The 13,156-nt window shown below is 29.7% G+C and overlaps 6 protein-coding genes across 6 annotated transcripts; 1 reads left to right on the top strand and 5 right to left on the bottom strand. All coding sequences in view use genetic code 12, as the record gives it.

The window, feature by feature from the left end:
• Positions 1 to 99: 99 nt before the first annotated feature.
• RJT21DRAFT_122211 (pyridoxine 4-dehydrogenase) lies at positions 100 to 1,223 on the bottom strand (the record flags this gene model as incomplete). The annotated part of the gene is made up of 1 exon (XM_064882331.1): positions 100 to 1,223. The coding sequence occupies exon 1, from the start codon at positions 1,150 to 1,152 to the stop codon at positions 100 to 102; it is 1,053 nt and encodes a 350-aa protein (XP_064736696.1). The 5' UTR covers positions 1,153 to 1,223.
• A 1,441-nt stretch (positions 1,224 to 2,664) lies between these two features.
• On the top strand, positions 2,665 to 3,756 carry RJT21DRAFT_496 (MDR family NADP-dependent oxidoreductase; the record flags this gene model as incomplete). The annotated part of the gene is made up of 1 exon (XM_064884826.1): positions 2,665 to 3,756. The coding sequence occupies one exon, from the start codon at positions 2,665 to 2,667 to the stop codon at positions 3,754 to 3,756; it is 1,092 nt and encodes a 363-aa protein (XP_064736695.1).
• Positions 3,757 to 4,035: 279 nt separating this feature from the next.
• RJT21DRAFT_115579 (cytochrome-b5 reductase) lies at positions 4,036 to 4,929 on the bottom strand (the record flags this gene model as incomplete). The annotated part of the gene is made up of 1 exon (XM_064880357.1): positions 4,036 to 4,929. One exon carries the CDS (start codon positions 4,927 to 4,929, stop codon positions 4,036 to 4,038), a length of 894 nt encoding a protein of 297 aa, XP_064736694.1.
• Positions 4,930 to 5,835: 906 nt separating this feature from the next.
• Positions 5,836 to 7,307, bottom strand: TUB1 (alpha-tubulin; the record flags this gene model as incomplete). The annotated part of the gene is made up of 2 exons (XM_064885563.1): positions 5,836 to 7,157; positions 7,283 to 7,307. The coding sequence occupies 2 exons, from the start codon at positions 7,305 to 7,307 to the stop codon at positions 5,836 to 5,838; spliced, it is 1,347 nt and encodes a 448-aa protein (XP_064736693.1).
• A 351-nt stretch (positions 7,308 to 7,658) lies between these two features.
• On the bottom strand, positions 7,659 to 9,973 carry RJT21DRAFT_122205 (uncharacterized protein). The gene has a single exon (XM_064882330.1). The coding sequence runs from the start codon at positions 9,933 to 9,935 to the stop codon at positions 7,749 to 7,751; it is 2,187 nt and encodes a 728-aa protein (XP_064736692.1). The 5' UTR covers positions 9,936 to 9,973; the 3' UTR covers positions 7,659 to 7,748.
• Positions 9,974 to 10,573: 600 nt separating this feature from the next.
• Positions 10,574 to 12,476, bottom strand: ERG13 (hydroxymethylglutaryl-CoA synthase). Its single transcript, XM_064884825.1, has one exon. It carries the CDS (start codon positions 12,122 to 12,124, stop codon positions 10,778 to 10,780), a length of 1,347 nt encoding a protein of 448 aa, XP_064736691.1. The 5' UTR covers positions 12,125 to 12,476; the 3' UTR covers positions 10,574 to 10,777.
• Positions 12,477 to 13,156: the final 680 nt, after the last annotated feature.

Genomic DNA, 13,156 nt, shown 5'->3' with positions numbered 1-13,156 from the left:
GCCTAATTTGGAAATGTGTAACTGAAAAAAGAAATATTGCAACTATTTTTATTAACTATTCACATCGTATATATAAACTATTAAAAAAACTAATTGAATTTAACCGTTTAAGTGAGCTTCAGCACGCTTGTTGTATCTACCACCAACAATTGGATTTTCATCAAGAATCTTATTGATAGCAGCTAAGTCTTCTTCAGATAATTCAACAATATTACCAAAGTTACTTTCAATCTTAGCAGTAGTAGAACCAGAAGGAATTGGTAAAATCTTTGGAAGATTCTTAATACCTCTGTATTCCTTAGCACCAGATATCTTAAGAATCCATGATAAGGCTAAAGATTCTAAACTAGTCTTCTTAACTTCATGAGCAAATTTATATAATAACTTGACTACTTTGATATTTTGAGCAAAGTTTTCTGGATAGAATTTTTCAAAATAATGTCTCATATCTTTTTCTGGGATTTCCTTTAAGAAATCAGGACTTTCAGCAGCTTGATCAGTTAATAAACCACGACATAATGGAGAATAAGCAATAATTGGAATTTGATGTTCAGCAGCTTCAGCTAAAATACCATTGTTTAAGATATCTAATGTTAATAAAGATAATTCAACTTCAATACAAGAGATTGGATAACCTGAGTTAACAGCCTTTTTAATACTTTCAATACCAACTTCGGAAAGTGAGATACCGTCAATCTTACCAGTCTTAACGTAATCAGCAATATAACCAAGAGTTTCAACATAAGGAACGTTAGGATCAACTCTAGAAATTTCAAAGATTAATTTTGGTCTTTTTGATTTCTCAGCTGGGAAATGAGAGATAATATTTTCAATTGATCTAGTAATTGAATCTTTTGATCCATCTGGAGCTAAAGTGGTAAGATTACTAGCACCTTTAATTGAAATGATTAATTTTTCATTAATTTCTTGAGGATTAGAATCAACAAATTGCTTTAATAATTTCAAGTTTGCACTATTTGGACCATAAAATTCACCACCATTTAATAAATGAGTACCAAATTCTTCATGAGAAGTAATAAATCTAAGTGATTCTAAAGATTGTTCAGTTGGAGGTGGAACTGGTTTCCAAGTCATTGACATGGTACCGAAACCAAATCTTCCAGTTAATTCAACAGGTTTTAATCCAGACATTCTTTTTAGTATAGTAGCTTTAAGGTGATTGATTGTAATCTTAATGATTGTGTGTTATTAATTATTTTTGTTAACTGAATTTAACACATCTTTACATCTCTATTTATACCTCATTTTGATCCAGATCAACTCGTGTTAGATATCTCTCCTCTTTAGAGCAATGTCTGCAAATTATTAGATCTGGTACATTTACACGAAAAAATATTTCTAAAACCCGCATGCCACCGTGAAATTAGCCATCTCGGACCATTTTCTCAATGGGGTATAAACCCGCACTTTCATAAGCAGAACTCACAAAACAAGTACCTGGTGGCGGAATCTTTATATTTCTTATGTCGCTGCTGCAAAAATTTATCAAATAGAGAGATGGAGTTAAATTATTTATGCTTAATAATGTTACTTTTAATTTTCTTCGGAAGTTATAGAGGAACGATCCTACGGATTTTATCATCCGTAGGTTTAACATTTTAGCCTCAGACCAATTATTTAATTGGTGTCTGTGCAGCATTCAGCGTAAAGTTTTCTTAAGTCTCGGTGTTGTATCCATATGTAATTTGTAAGAGAGTAAAAAGGTTCTGTGTATTTTTTGCACATGCTACCGTAATACCGTATACGGGCGGATATACGAGATTATTGCTGGTGTGGTAGTTAAACCAATATGTTCTTTAATGCTGCCAGATTCTAAATTAACAATAAAAAGTTCAACTGAAGGGATATTCCGTGGATATTAATTCATAATTTGAATTTACACTAATCTTAGAGAGCCCTAAAATTTTTCTTCCGTTTTAAAATGTATTTGATTTTTTGTATTGATATAGATAATTGTTGTATACTTTACTATGAAGCTCCTAACATTGCTAACAGAGAAATAACATACGATACACACTAATAATTAGTGAAACAGATATAAGTAGGAATGGGATATTACATACGGAAGGTCGAATGCGGTCTATTTTCTACTGTATATGAGAATTGAATAATTTTGAACAATTTAGCTTGAGAAGTCAGAATTTCTCATTTAGAACAGGTAATCGATGCTTGAAGGAAAGGAGATTGAACCAATACCTATAGAATTAGATGTAAACTCTTTGAACAGTTGATTATTGATGGTAAGTCCTAAAAGAAACTAGTCGGCTAATCTCTCACTAACTCAATCTTACACACTAATTAAGTAAGACTCGGATTTAATTTTACAAAGCCGATTAGTCGGCCTTTCCGACCCAAACATTTAAATTTCTTGCAATAACTATGACTATATTTCCTGATACTAGGTAAACACCGTTGGATTATTACTAACCAAATTACTTATTGAAATAACTTAATGAATAGTAAAAGAAATATAATTGATTAGTATGTTCAACAGTGGTGGCTGCAAACTTCTTTTTTTGGTAAACAATCCTGTATGTCGGAGTTTAGGAAATTAGTAATATAAATCAAAGAAATTGACAATTCCCATAAACTAATAAATATATAACTTATTCTTCTTATCTAACTGATATCGATTAGGAAAATATGTCAATTGAATCAACTCAAATCATTGTAGCAAATGCTCCAGTTACTGCCGTTAATTTTGAATGGAATAAACCCGATTCAACATTTGAAATAACTAAAACTACGATTAATCCGGAGGATTTAAAAGATGGTGAAGTTTTAGTTAGAACAATTTATTTTTCAAATGATCCTTTTACCAGAAGTACAATTCAAAAAGTTGAAAATCAACAATACCCAAAGGGTGCACCTGTTATCGCTGTTGGCTTAGGTGAGGTTTTAAAATCAAAATCAACAAAATACAAACAGGGAGATATTATTACAGGTGTTTGGAGTTGGTCCGAATATGCCATTGTAAATGAACATATTATCTATTTTGCAATTGATCCAAACAGTAAATATCCATTAACTTATTATCTTACTTTATTAGGTATTGGTCCATTAACTGCTTACTTTGGATTAGTTAAACAATTTAATTTCAAACTCGAGAAAGACAGTGACAATTTTACTAAGAAGAATTTAATTATTATTTCTGCTGCTTCTGGTGCTGTTGGATCAGCTGCAGTTCAATTATCAAAACATTTATTTGGTATCTCTACTGTTGTCGGTATTACTGGTAGTGATGAAAAAGCTCAATGGGTTGAATCAATTGGTGCAGACAAAGCCTTCAATTACAAGAGTAAGACTTTCCAAACAGATTTAGCAGAATATGTATCTGCTAATGGGCGTGCAGACTATTATTTTGATAATGTTGGTGGTGAAATTTTGAGTTTCATTCTTTCATTATTAAATCCATATGGTAAAGTTGCTGCTTGTGGTAGTATTGCAGGATACAATGATCCATCCAAATCATTAGTTTCAAACTGGTACAAGATTACCACAAGTAGATTACAAATTTTAGGATTCACAGTTCATGACTACGTCCCTGAGTATCTTGAAGCTCTTAAAGTTTTGGAACAAGCCATTGATGAAAAGAAATTAGTTACAGAAAATGCTTTTGGTATTGAAGATATCAGCGATAAAGCTAACAAATATGAATTAGTTCCATTGATCTGGAGTAAGATCTTTACTGAAGAAAAATCAAATGGGAAGTTAATTACTAAATTTTCTAACTAAGACTAGTGCTTAAGATAACTTTATTGTAACTATTTGATCTCATTTTAGGTAACAGAAGCTCTACCACAACTTGAATTGACAATAGCTGAAAACTTTAGTTTAGTATATATCTTTATCAAACAATTATTATAAAGAAATAACATGTATAGGAAGTAAAAAATATTTGGAATTATTAGATTACAATATAGCCTCAAAATTCGAAACATATACAAGTATTATGAGATTTAATAATATAGTTGACTGTCTTTATAAGCTATCTATACAAAGAAATAATTATATTTAAAAGCAGAAAATATTTTCCTTTTCCCAACCTAATTCTTCAGCTTGTTGACGAACAGATATTTTCATATTTGGAGGTCCACAAATATAAATTCTATTTTCAAGCAGAACTTGAGGCATATACTTTGTAATCATTTCTTTAGAAACATAACCTGTTTCACCATTCCAATCAGATTTAGGTGGATAAGTTAAAGTATAATGAACTTCAAAATCAGGATACTTTTTAGCAATTTCATCAATTTCATTTTTTAATAAAATATCCTTTTCAGTTTCATTAGCAAATAATAAAGTTATTTTAGTATTATCTTCAGGAGTTGTAATAATCTTTGTAATTACTTGTAAAATAGGAGTTATACCTGAACCACCAGCAATTAAACCTAAATGTTTTGCAACATTTGATTCATAGTTTAATTTACCAAATGGACCCCTAAATTTAACAGTTTGACCTTCATGTAATTGAGCTAATCTTTTTGTAACTTTACCCTTTTCATAATGTTTAACAAGAATATCAAAGAATCCTGCATCAAATTGATTTGAAATTGGACTATAATATCTAACTTCATCTTTACCATCAATTGTAAAACAACAAGCTACATGATGACCCGTTGGAATATCTAAAATTTCATCTTCTCTATTTAATTTAAATCTATAAATAGATGTCATTGGACCAATAATAGTTTTATCGATTAATTCAAAATCTCTCCAAACAGTTTTATCTAATGAACTTCTTCTACTCCATGCTTGATAAATTTTTGAACTTCCAACTATAACTATGAATGCTATACTATATGGTAAGTATTCAACCCCAAAGATTAATGTACCTCCGAGAATAAGAAGAATAGGAATATATATCCCATGTAAAGGTTGCTTCAAAAGCTCTCTCTTATCTTCCATAGTTCTACTGAAATCGATCCTACTGTAAGTTGTATAGTCACTGAAGAAACATCTAACTTTATTAAATGCCCTGCTTACTCAACTGAAAAAAAAAATCCAACCACTGCACTTCGCACTTCGCACTGTCACTTCGTGCATGCCCACATCTATTCCCGCACTATTTGCCGAACAAGCCTTAAAGTAATAGTAATATTGACTTTGTTAAAAAGTGATTCGTTGATGTTAAGAATTCTTTCTGAAAAGATATTGGTTGATTCGTAAAGAAGTTAATATCTTGATCGTGAAATTGCATTTGATTTGGTTCATAATAGAACAGGCTAGTTTTTGGTCTATTTGATCTATTAGTCACATACAGAGCTTTATCAAATGAAATAATAATATTTCAATTAAATCTAGGCTTTTATTTACTAACTTTAGATCTTTTACTATTAACATTTCAATTAAATTTAGGTTTTTATTACTAATTGTATCTTTTAGAGACTTATTTATAATAGGTAAATTGATTCAAAAATTTTAGGAAACTTTTTATCAGAGCAATGGTCTATCCACAAATTTTCTAAAAGAAAAAGTCTGGTGAAGGGATACCATATGGTTCCTTGAAAACAGCTTTTTAGTGAATGGTATCTAGGGGGAAAACGGAATTGTTAAATAATATTAAATTATATACATTTAATATATATAACTTATATTAAAAAAATACTTGTACTACTAGTATTACTATTGATACTACAGCAATATTATTAGCATATATTATACTAGTAAATAAGAATAATAATAATTAAACCAACACTAAATTTGAATATAGATAAGAAGAGAATGGAAGGAAGGAATGAAGAAAATAAAATAAGATATAAAAGGGTATTAATAAATGAATTAGAAAAAAATTATATATAGCCATTACCAAATTTAATATTCTTCTTCTTCTTCTGGGAAAGAATCAGTACCTACTTCAATATAATCTCTTTCTAAAGCAGCTAAATCTTCTCTTGCTTCAGTAAATTCACCTTCTTCCATACCTTCACCAACATACCAATGAACGAAAGCTCTCTTTGAATACATTAAATCGAATTTTCTATCAATTCTTCTCCAAGCTTCAGCAATAGCAGTGGTATTAGATAACATACAAACAGCTCTATTGGCAGCAGCTAATTCAGTACCTTTAATAGCAGTTGGAGGTTGATAACAAATACCAATCTTAAAACCAGTTGGACACCAATCAACTAATTGAACAGTCTTTTTAGCTTTAGCTTGAGCAACAGCATTTTGAACATCTCTTGTAACAACATCACCACGATATAATAAACAAGTAGCCATATATTTACCAGTTCTTGGATCACATTTAACTAATTGATTACCTGGTTCAAAACATGCAGCAGTAATTTCTGCAACAGAATTTGCTTCATGACTAGCTCTTGCTTTAGAAAATACTGGAGCATAAGAAACTAATGGGAAATGAATTCTTGGATATGGAACTAAATTAGTTTGAAATTCATTTAAATCAACATTTAATGAACCATCAAATCTTAAAGAAGCAGTAACTGATGAAACAACTTGAGCAATTAAACTATTTAATGAATCAAAATTTGGTCTTGAAATATCTAAATTTCTACGACACATATCATAAATAGCTTCATTATCAACCATAAAAGTACAATCAGCATGTTCTAAAGTAGTATGAGTAGTTAAAACAGTATTATAAGGTTCAACAACAGATGTTGAAACTTGAGGAGCTGGATATACAGCAAATTCTAATTTTGATTTTTTACCATAATCAATTGATAATTGTTCTAATAAAAGGGATCCTAAACCAGAACCAGTACCACCACCTAAAGAATGAGTGAAAAGAAATCCTTGTAATCCATCACATTGATCACTCATTCTTCTAACTCTATCTAATACATCATCTAAAATTTCTCTACCAACAGTATAATGACCTCTAGCATAATTATTGGCGGCATCTTCTTTACCAGCAATTAATTGTTCTGGATGAAATAAATCTTTATAAATACCAGTTCTAACTTCATCAATAACATTTGGTTCTAAATCAACATATAAAGCACGAGGAACATATTTACCTGAACCTGTTTCACTAAAGAAAGTTGAAAATCCTTCTTCTCCACCTTTTGGTCTATCTAATCCTTCTTGTAAAAAACCATCTGGTCTAATTCCATGTTCTTGTGAGTATAATTCCCAACAAGCATTACCTATTTGACAACCGGCTTGACCGACTAAAAGAATATTTATGTTAGTAATTATGATACATCATATATTATATACATATATATATATATATATAGTAATGATACCACTGGATCGTGATAACGATTACCCATCACAACTAATCTCTACGTACCATTGATACTGATAACTTCTCTCATGTTCGCTAACTCTTATCACTATGATGATATGCTTGTAGCGTGATCAATTTGAATTTGTATTTGTCTTCTGTTCAAGTTGCTGTTGTTTGATTTTTGTTTTGATTTTGTTCGTCTTTTTTTTTCTCGATTGTTTACTATTTATTTTGTGCACTTAATTTTCCATTTTAGTACATTTTCAAAACATATTTATTGCATGACGAGCTAGACTGCCTATTTGGGTAGGATGTCTTCAGAGACGCGTCTATCATGTATATCATGGCTACATTACTACGTTACTACCTAGTAAAGTTTTTGCAGCAATACTAGTCCAATATAGATCATAGATCATTAGTCTTATCTTTTAAATCATCATTTATTTACTTATTTATTTATTTATTTACTTATTTATTTATTTATTTATATATAGTTTAAAAAGAGTACTTGGATAGTTTTTTAATGTAATTAACTAAACCAACCTTTCTTCTTAGTAGGCTTTAACCCAATTTGTTCTTGAATACTATCACTTGTCTCTTGCAAAATTTCTACTATAGACTTATCCCATATACTAGTATCCTTTGAACTAGAAAAAAATATATCTGTTTGTTCATTAGCTAATCTAACCAATTGATCCTTAGAAAGTTTAACTAACCAACTTACATCGTATCCAAAATTCTGTAAATATGATGATAAATCATTTACAGAAAATGAATTAATAATATATTTGTATTGAGAAACGGGGAATTCACTTTGTTTCTTCCCATAATTAACCTTTTTATGAACTTTTTCCTTAGCTGAATCTGTAATACCTAATATATAATTATAAGCTGAAGTAAAAAATCCTGGTGTTTCTTTTTGATTACTCTTAACTAATGTACTTAAATTATCCTTCTCATTTTGGAAATGTTGAGTTAATTTATTGAAATATTGTTTTAATTTCGAAGCTCTGTACTTTTTAGTTAAAGCTGCTGCAATAGCTTCAGAAGAACTTTGAGCTTTTTCTTTGGCTGCTGTATACTGATCAGCTACAATATTCTTAATATTTTTTTGAGTTGAAATAACTTCTCCGGCATAATCAAATGCTTGGCCTTGTAAAGTTTTCCAAGTATCATCAAGTGAAACTCGAGTATCTTGGAAACCATCTAAAACAGAATTTGAAGCTGTATCATAATAAGAAGAAACTAATTCATAAGTAGCATCAATAGATTTTTGATTAAATTTCTTATTTGGATACTTTTTCTTTAGGTATTCTTGATATTGAGCCAAACTTGGTAAATTCTCTTTTGCATTTTGAACTCTTTGCTTACTACTTTGGAAAGTATCAGAGATTGTACTTTCAAACAGCTTAAGTAAATCTTTCCTAGTACCATCAACACTGGCCCCTTCTTCTTTTAACCAATTAATAATTGATTCAGTTGAAAATGTATCATATAACCAAGAAAATGAATCATCAATAACTGGCTTGTCACGATTCACTTTAACATAAGTTATCAAATCTTTCTTAGGAGTTAAAGATGATGTCTTAATTCCTCTAATTTCTAAAAATTTTCTTAATCTATCCTTAGACCACTTATTGATTCTTTGTAAAAAAGTATCATCTTTGATATCAATATCTTTTGGTACTTGACCTTTAATTTTATCCAAATATTTCTCAAGATCAATTCTTAAGTAATTCTGCTTTGATTTCATTAATTTCAATAATTTATCTCTTGTCAAACTTTCATCATAAACTGAAGGACTCTTATCAATAATACCATTATAATAGAGCCATTCTCTTAATTGTGAATAGGACCAAAGTTTCCAAAATTCATCACTATATTGATTAACTTTTTTATTACTGTATTTAGCATAATCATCAAGAGTACCTAAATTCAATGATTCATATAAGGAATCCTTAGAATCTCTGATCGATTGAGAGACTAAGTAACTATATTCCTTAACTTTCTTCAATAAATCACGTCTAGTATCTGATTCTTCATTGAATGGGATTTCATATTTCTTTAACCATTCTTGAAGGTCTTCAAGTGACCAAAGTTCATATAACCAATCTCCAGGATAACGACTAGGGAGGTTTTTGGTTTTAACAATATCGTCATACTTTTGTTTAATTGTATCAATGAATTCTTCACTAATTGAATTCTTGGTACTATAATCTAAGGAGTCAATAAGTTTGTTATTGTAACTGAAATATATCAAATTCCTGATTGGCCAACTTTCAAATATCCAATCTTTTACAAAGGAATCTTCTTGTTTATCATCTGAACTTTTAAATAAATAACCATAATTTTTAATTTGTTCTGGGACTGAATCTTCTAAATTCCAATCCCAATTCAATACTTTTTGCTTTTCAGCATCTGCTTGTTTCGCATTTGAATAATCCGTAACTTTGTCTACAATTGAATCATATTGAGATTTTAAAGTTTCATATTGGTCGTTAGCCAATTCTTTCAATTGAGTATAATAAGTATCATCTTCTTTCTTATCATTTTCAAGTAATGGAACAGCAATATTTCTATCCTTTAAAAATTCTTTAATATCTTCTACAGACCAACTACTAAAATAATCAGTAATACTATTAGTTGTTGAAGTATCACTGATTACTATAGTAGTAGATGTAGCTAATAAGGTAAGTAATAATTTTAATGATTTCATATTGATTTCTCTAAATTTATTGAACGAAAGAATAACTTACTACAATTAAAAAATAATAATGGTCAATTAAGGACATCTTTGACTTCTTAAATACAAAATAAAAGTCACAATCATATCTTTGCTCTCTCTACCTTATTACCCCACTCTTTTTCTCCTAATGGTTGTGAAAAACTTGGCTGCACTGTAGATAAAAGCCTCACGTGAGAAAAAAAATTATTCAGAGTTGCTGCAATTGTCATTTATGGCTAAAGTCACGATTGCTATGTTGCTGTATTTAGGTATGACGTTTATATATGGCATTTGTTTACCACGTTTAGTAAAGGGGGTGTATGGTTAATATACCTGAAACATTCATTTGTGGTTAATAGTGATGTCAATAAGCGGAGCAACCTTAATTTCGTCCGTCATTTGCTTACAACTTACGAGGAAAGATGAGATATGATAAGAACACATCACATACTGTGAAATTAATGAGTATCGATAATATTTCGATGATGGATGCAATTAGCCATGTTTTGTAAATAATGAGCTACTATCATTGCACCAATTAAATTTATACTCTAAATTGATTATTTGATTGTTAATAATAATAGATATATTATTTTTATATGTATATTATAAATAAGTTACTATATTACTTCTGCTATATTCCAAGCTTACAATAGATAAATACATACATATACAAAACTTCTAATAAGTTAACTAGAAATTAATAACAGGAGGGATAAGTAGCAAATAATGAACGTGAGGATTTAAATTCAAACCAATAGCAAAAGTGGAAAAGCAAATACCATGAATAATCAAATTCAACCAATTTTTATTAAGAATGAGATTTAATTAATTTATTCCTTAACGGAATATTTTCTTCTATATTTATCATCAATTTCTGTTAAATAATAAGTTCCAGGAACTAAATTTTCAATTGAACCAGTAGGTACGAAAGAATGTTGTAAATGAGCCTTTTCTCTTAAAGCAATAGCTTCCAAGTATTGTTCAGGAGATTCAATCTTTCTACCTTTACCTAATTTATAATCTAAGTTTAAGTTTGAAGTAATATCAGTGATATCATCAATAACTTTAACTGATAATAAAGTTGAAGCTAAACCAGAACCATAAGAGAAAATACCAATTCTCTTATTTTGTAAAGATTCAGAACCAACATAATATAATAAAGAAGCAAGTGAAGCCCAAGCAGAAGCAGTATACATATTACCAGTATTGGTTGGAACTTTTAATGAAGGATCAACTCTAATCTTTGATTGTTCTTTAACTAAACCAAGGAAAATCTTTTCCAAACTTTTATCTACTAAAGATTCTTCATAAGATAAAGCTTGAATTTTTTCACTAGTTTCTTTATCAATTAATCCTTCAAATTTAGCTGGATTTGCTTGGAAATCGTTATATAATAATCTAGCATAAGATTTGGTAACTAATTTACAAGTTGGAACATGGAATGCATGATAATCGAAATGATCGAAAAGACCAACAGTTTTATCAGTTGATTTAGTAACCTTTTTAGAATAAGCTCTGTAACATTGATCAACAGCCTTAACATAACAAGCTAAAGAAAAGTGACCATCAACTACTGGATATTCACTAGTAAAATTTGGTTTATAGAAATCATAAGCATGTTCCATGAAAGAACCTCTAGTTGATTCAAAAACAATTGGAGCATCTGGACCAATTAAAATGGCAACGGCACCAGCACCACCAGTTGGTCTAGCAGCACCTTTATCATAAATGGCAATATCACCAGCAACGACAATAGCATCTCTACCATCCCAACTTGAAGATTCTAACCAATTAACAGCATTTAAGATAGCAGATGTACCACCATAACAAGCATTAACAGTATCAATACCTTCAATATCACTATTACCTGGGAATAATTGCATTAAAACTGATTTAACAGATTTAGATTTATCTAATAAAGTTTCAGTACCAACTTCTAATCTACCAATATTATTAGTATCAATATTATAATGCTTAATTAAATTAGATAATACAGTTAAAGATAAAGAATAAATATCTTCTCTATCATTAACAAAAGCCATATTAGTTTGACCAAGTCCAATGGTATATTTACCAGCTGGAATATTATCAAATTTTTCTAAATCACTTTGATTAACAGCTTGTGATGGAATATAAATTTCGATCCCTTTAATACCGATATTAGATGGTCTAGTCATGATGAAATACTAATTATTATTAATTATTAATTGAAATTGAAATTGAAATTGAAATTTACTTCTTTTATGATTTTATAACTTTACTTAAACTAGATGAATAGTTAAAGATTAATTCAGTTGATGAGATAGTTTTAGTTTTATAAAGATTATAATTGAAATAGCAATAAGACTAATTTGTTTTTGACTTATTTCTTACTATCTACAGATACTAACGAATGAATCAAATTTATAAATTAAGAATCCTTAGAATTGTAGTATAAAATTAAGAATTAAATCTGCTGCCAAAACTCTTCCACTTATAGTGCATTTTTTTCTTCGCGACTAGATCTGATGATTATACGACGAGTTTGGCGAGCAAACTTGTTGGGATACGACGACGCGCACAAGAGAGTGAGAGAGAGGAGATTCAATTTATCGAAATAGGAAATTGTTCTGTTTTAGAAATGCACGTGACCGATGAGGCTGTAACATACTGTATATAAACTATAGTACAATATACTGTAAGTTAAAATGTTTCAAGTAACATTCAAAATTTCTTTTTATCTTATTACAACGTTTAATTATTTAAACCTTAATTAAGAAAATAGTAAGTAAGTAAGTTCTATGACTTCACTTATTATAAATATATATTTGTCTAATGGTGTACGTGTTCAATGAATAGAACGCATGCGCTACCAGATACAGCAACCATTATATAGGAAAATGAAAAATGTACTATCTATCATCAACGTACCACTTCTACTTCCACTCCCACTTAATACGTAAAAGTGAATAACTTACTATTTCTTTTGTATTACCATTATTTCCTCATTATGTATTCTTCTATATATATCACTCGTTTGACCATTGAAGTAAATGTTTCGGTCGTAATTGCGATTTTCCGATGCAACCAGTCCGGCATCGGAGCATGGCCAATAGAATCATTACAATTCACATAACCCTGCTGACTGAACCCCAAACTGTCGGTACTAATAGAGAAGACTACAGTACAGTAGATCTACTGTCTTCTATAGTGAGACTTAACAATTACGA

This window comes from Scheffersomyces amazonensis (genome assembly GCF_036850825.1).
Source record: "Scheffersomyces amazonensis strain UFMG-HMD-26.3 chromosome Unknown RJT21scaffold_6, whole genome shotgun sequence".
Classification (NCBI taxonomy): Eukaryota; Fungi; Ascomycota; class Pichiomycetes; order Serinales; family Debaryomycetaceae; genus Scheffersomyces; species Scheffersomyces amazonensis.
This window is presented reverse-complemented; position numbering and strand designations above follow the sequence as displayed.